General features: G+C 60.3%; 1 protein-coding gene across 2 annotated transcripts in view; it reads right to left on the reverse strand.

The window, feature by feature from the left end:
* HOMER3 (homer scaffold protein 3) overlaps nt 1-5049 on the reverse strand; it is a 7584-nt gene extending 2535 nt beyond the window's left edge. Inside the window, exons 1-6 of one of the 2 annotated variants that reach the window (XM_034658102.1) lie at nt 4940-5049; nt 3106-3187; nt 2870-3026; nt 2501-2632; nt 1307-1414; nt 388-509 (exon numbers count right to left, since the gene is read on the reverse strand). In XM_034658102.1, coding sequence (XP_034513993.1) covers nt 388-509; nt 1307-1414; nt 2501-2632; nt 2870-3026; nt 3106-3119 — 533 coding nt within the window. In that variant the 5' untranslated portion in view covers nt 3120-3187; nt 4940-5049. Of the gene's footprint in view, nt 1-387; nt 510-1306; nt 1415-2500; nt 2633-2869; nt 3027-3105; nt 3188-4255; nt 4768-4939 lie in introns of those variants that run through there. The other variant, XM_002912813.4, reaches the window with a different exon arrangement.
* Nucleotides 5050-5250: the final 201 nt, after the last annotated feature.

Here is a 5250-nt window from a genome sequence, read left to right on the forward strand (position 1 = left end):
GGGGCGGAGCTGGGGGTGGGGCGGCCCCGGGGGCGGGGCCATAGGTGGGGACGTCCCGGGGGAGCGCAGTCTTGTCGGGGGCGGGGTCAGCCCATCGGGGCTTGTTCAGAACCAGGTGAGGGTGGGGAGAACCCCGTGGGTTTTGAATTTGGTCGGGGAGGCGTGACCGAGGCAGGGTCAGCCCCGAGAAGGCGCGGTCAAGGGAGGAGCGCGTTCGAGGGGCGAGGTCCGTTCCGGAGAGGGCAGGACCTGAGTCAGGCCCCTCTCCTTCCCGGGCCTTGGGCACACAGTCAAGTCCCGCGGCCCGTCGCGCCCCACCGGCTTCGGAGAAGCTCCTCTGGGCGCCTTCCGTCCCGCCACGCCCTATGCCCGCCCTACCCCCCTCACCCCTCCGACAGCATCTTCTTGAGCCGCTCGCGCTCGGCGGGGCCGGGGACATCCGCGCTCTGGCTACGGAACAGTTTCTCGTCTCCGGGGCCGTTGGCGCTGACAAGGGGAGTTGGGGGCACCTAAGGGTGTGGGCAGAAGTGGGGTCACACTGGGGGTGGCTTCGGTCAAGGACCGGTTAGGTCATGGTTGAGGTCGGGGCTGATGTTACTGGGGTTGTGACTGAAGGCAGGGGTCCTTCCCAGCGCCGGAATGGGAGTGCGCCCCTCCTCTCCTCATCCACCCTCTATGGCTCCCCATGACCCCTGGGCCAGAGTTCCGGGAACTGTACTCCCACCTTGCCTGCCTGGGCTCTCACCAAGCCCCCAGGAGCACACCTGATGCAGGCTTGGCTACATAAACCCACTGAGATACCAAATCTGCAAAGGTAGGGGAGCAATGTGAAATCTCTGTGCTAGCCCCTCATGGCAATGCCCTTCCCTGGGGCCAAATTCAACATGATTTTAAGATTCAGACAGGAAGCCCTCTACCAGCCTGAATTCATTGCCTGGACCAGGAGCCTGCTTTTCCATCTCTGTAACTCTCTTTCCTAGCCCTGGGCCTGGCACACAGTAGGTGGTCAGTAAATTGTGCTGAATAAATTAATGGAGAAAGCTCCCGGGACAGTTTTTCACTCTGCCGCCTGGCCCCTACTTGGCTATTTCAACCTCCAGGTTTTTACTCTGCCATCTAAGCTGGTTTCCAAGCCTTCCGTGATCCAAGGCTAGGCGAGACCCCCAGGATGCGCTCCTGACCCTTTCCCTCCCGCTGTAGGTCTAGCTTTACACGACCTGTGAGCATTTATCCTGGGTACCCACACAGCACCTGGACCCTCCATATCAGCTGAGTGACCAGCAGGCACGGGACAGGGAGTACTGACCTGGTGGGCAGTGAGCCCCAGGGCTGGACTTGTGAGCTCCCCCCCATCCTGAGATTTCTCCCTCGCCAGCCTCGCTGCTTCCTTTACTTCCTGGAACTTCTCAGCAAACTGGGGGGGGGGGGGGGGGGGAGGGCAGAACAATCAATCAAAGAAAACTCAGCCTCCTCTCCCAGGCCAGCCCAGTCACTTTGGAAGGGATTTTAGGGGCCACGGATATCCTCTCATCTCATGAACTGGAAGAGTGGTCAGAAGGCTTGGAAAATGTCCCAGTGAGTAGACTGAGTATCAGGGCGGGGGTGGGATGTTCATGGAAGCCCATTACACCGAGCCACCTTGAGAAAGAGCTCCCCTTTTCCTCTCAGCCAGGCTTATTCATAACAGCAAGGAGAGCCTCAGGTGGGTGCTGTCTTTAATGCCCGGGGCACTTGTGAATATCTTTTTATAACGAAGAGAAAGCAGGTCTTGGGCTCAGAGCCTCCTGTGCACAGTGAGAACGTAAATCGCCACGTTTTCATTCCTACTGCGTTAATGTTTACATTTACCACCGATGCTGGTTTTCCAATTAGGGTAGGATGCACTGTTTTTCATTTTAAAATAAATGTCTTTAGTTGGGAAATAATTTAGTTGGAAACTAATTTTTTAAAGAAAATGTTTACACACAGACGGCCACTTGATGGGGGCAAATGGGCCAGTGCCATTCACAGCGGTGGGGGTGGGGGACAATCATCTCAAAAAAATGGTCCAAGAGCAACTGAATGCTCAGTGGGAAAAAATACTCCTGCCTTATACCACCCACAGAAATTAATTCAAGGCCTAAATTTGAAAGGAAAATGAAAGCTTCTAGAAGCAAAGAGAATCCTCATTAGGAATCAGAAAGCACTACCCATCCCGGGGAAACAATGGGATGAGACAATATTGAAGTCTGGAGACAGCAGAGGGTGGAGGGAGGCAATGTTGAAGGTAGTGCTAGGGCGTGTGAGGGAACTCCCAGCCAGTCCCAGGCACCCAGAGAAGGGCAGGGTGTGTCCCAAATGGGAGTAGGTGGCCGGCAGAGCTGAGACATGAACCAGGGACCCAGGAAGGGTGGTCTAATTCCGAGGCCCATTCTGCATCACCTGCCCAGGGGCCCCAGGGTACCTGGGAGAAGACCCAGGCCCAGCCCTGTCCCCCCACCATGTAATCCTGAAAGCCCACCTGGGTCAGATGCTGCTCAGAAGCAAAGCCAAGGCCATAAACAGTGTTGGCGCGACTGTCTGCCCACTGCCCGAACTTCTGGGAGGTTTTGGTAAAAGTCATGTTGGGGGTGACAGTGCTGTTGATGATGGCCTGGGGAGAGGGGGAACAAAATTCAAGGTTGGTGATACTGACAGTAACACGAAACCCCCAGGGTGTCACTTTGCATTTGCTCCTGGGAGGTCCTTGGTGTGAGCCATTTCAGGAGGGAGACGGATTCTGGGCTCTTCCCAACTCCCAGCCCCCAGGCACGCAGCAAGGCCAGGACCGGACCCAGGTCTGTCTCTGAGACCCCAGGAGCCCGCCACCCTACCCAGGCCCTGCCAGGACCTTGGCCCCCCCGATGCTGATGATTCGGTAGACATTGCGGGTGGCATCATAGAAGTAGGAGACGGTGAGTGCGTGCTTGCCCGCGGGGATCCAGTTCCGCTTGGTGGCCGGGTCAATCTGGAACACGTGCGCCCGTGTGCTGAAGATGGGCTGCTCCCTGCATGGGGACAGCGTTCTCAGTGGGGCTGGGCATTCCCCAGGGGACTCAGGGCCAAGCTGAGGAGGCAGGGGCTCACCTGGCTGTGGACATTGGTCAGGCTGGGCTGGGTGGGCTCCAAGAGGCAGCCAGAGGGACGGCAGGAGCTGCAGGCTCAGCCTCTGGGGGGGAGAGGGGGCTTGTGAGTGTCCCCCCAGGACAGGCTTAAGGAAACCAAGCAAGTCCAACCTCAGGACCCACTGCCGAGGTACACCATTCATAGAACGTCAGTCAAAAAGGTGAGGGAATCAGCAGATCACTCAAAGCAAAAAGACCCTGTCTCTCTCCATCTGGAGGAAGCCCCCACACACCCCGAGCAGGAGATGGCTCTCTGAGAGGAGCCAGGTGGCCCCTGATATCCCAGCATAAAACTTCCCAGCATGCTGGTTACTGAACCCCCAGTGAAAGTTGCTCAATCTTGGGTCTAGGTAGAGAAGGCCGAGGTGAACTCCTGCTTGGTATTTTCTGCGACATTCCCTCATCACTCCCCAAACCAGGATCTCCATCAAAATGTGGGGCAGCACCAGGCGCCTACTGGGAGACCAGTCCCCACCAGAACCCACAGGGGGACCCCTCAGCTTCCAGTCTAGGGCAGAGGCACACCTTGGAGTCACAAGTCCAAATCCCCAGGGAGCTCCCAGCCTAGTTAGAAAGATAAGATGTAGCGAAACAACTTTACCCTGGTACCCACTACTGATCGCCCATGACCCCTCAACCCCAATACCATGCGGGGCTGGGTGGCATCAAGGACTGGGAGAGGGGGCTCCCCAGCCACTCTTGGTGCCTCTGGCCATAACCCCACAGAAACCAGGAATGGCTGCCCTGGAGAATTCCTCACCCTCACCTCTGTGCCCCCAAAACCTGCATCCGGGGGATCTGTAGGGGACCAGTAGGGACCTGGGGAAGGGAGGTGGCAAAGTGGGGGAAAGGGAGGCCCCCTGCGGAGCGGCCTCCTAGGTCAGAGGAGGGATGCCCCCCCACCCTGTCCTGGGCAGCTGCTGCCCCAGTCACAGGGTCTGAAACCGGAGCCCCTGGGTGGGGGAGGGGAGGCAGCTCTGGCCTGGGTTGGAAGCAGGTCCTGGGGCGAAGCAGGGTTCCAGGGTGCAGGGGTCTCAGAAACTCAGGCCCTTCCGGCCCTGACGGTCCTGACGGTCCTGCCGCGACTTGCAGCTTTGGGGAAAGTTACTCACCAACTAGTCATGTGCCTTGGACGCCTCTGGCCCGCGGGGCTCGCGGAGGAGGCCCCGACCCCGCCCGGTGCCCAGGATCCCCAGTTGCGTGTGGGGGCGAAGCCCCACCCCATGCGCCCCAGTCCGGGGGGCCTGATATTCAGTAAGGAAGGAGTTCCCATCCGCGTCAGAAGCGGGGCGCCCAATACGCGCCCCGACTTCGGGAAGTGCCACCCTCGACCCGGGAACTTCCGAGATCCACGCGACGCCCCCCAACTCCGGGTCCAGAACTTTGGGGACACATTCTCCGCCTCCTCCAACCGCAGGTCCCGAACTTCGGGGATCCCTCGCGCCACCTCCGACTCCTAAATTTCGGGGACTCCCTGCCACCTTTCCAGCCCCGCGTCCGTAATTTCGGGATCCCCTCGTTCCGCTTCCCTACCCCAGGCCCGGAGCGTCGGGGACACCGCAGCCTCTTCCAACGCCCAGTCCGGAACTTTGGGAACCCCTCGCACTGTGCCCTCTCCGACCCCGACTCCGGAACTTCGCGGCCCCTGCGCCCTCTCAAGCCCCGGAATTTCGGGGCTCCCCAAGCCGCCCCCAGCCTCTCTGTCCGGAACTTCGGGGACCCCCTGCGCCCTCCCCCTGGCCCTAGAACCCCGGGCTCCCCGCGTCCCCGGCGCAGGCTCGGACAGTCGGGCTCACCCTGCGGGCTCCGCGCCCCGCGAGTGTCCGGGAGCGAGTCGGGTGCTGCCCCGCGGCGCCGACTCCCCGCAGCCGGGCGCCCCTTTCGCTTGCTGGCTCCGGGGGGCGGAAGACGGGAGGAAGGCGGGACAGGACCCGGGGAGGGGGTTAAGGGCGGGGAAGAGGGATTGGGGGTGGAGATGGGGACGGAGACCCAGACCCAGAGGCAGAGATATGGGGGAGAGACACTGGAGACAGACAGGTAGAGAATGTGGCTTCATCGTCCCGTCAGGGGTGGCCCTGACCCTCCCGGCCACTGCTGCCCTGGCTCT

The sequence above is a fragment of the Ailuropoda melanoleuca genome, chromosome 4, assembly GCF_002007445.2.
Source record: "Ailuropoda melanoleuca isolate Jingjing chromosome 4, ASM200744v2, whole genome shotgun sequence".
NCBI classification, from domain to species: domain Eukaryota; kingdom Metazoa; phylum Chordata; class Mammalia; order Carnivora; family Ursidae; genus Ailuropoda; species Ailuropoda melanoleuca.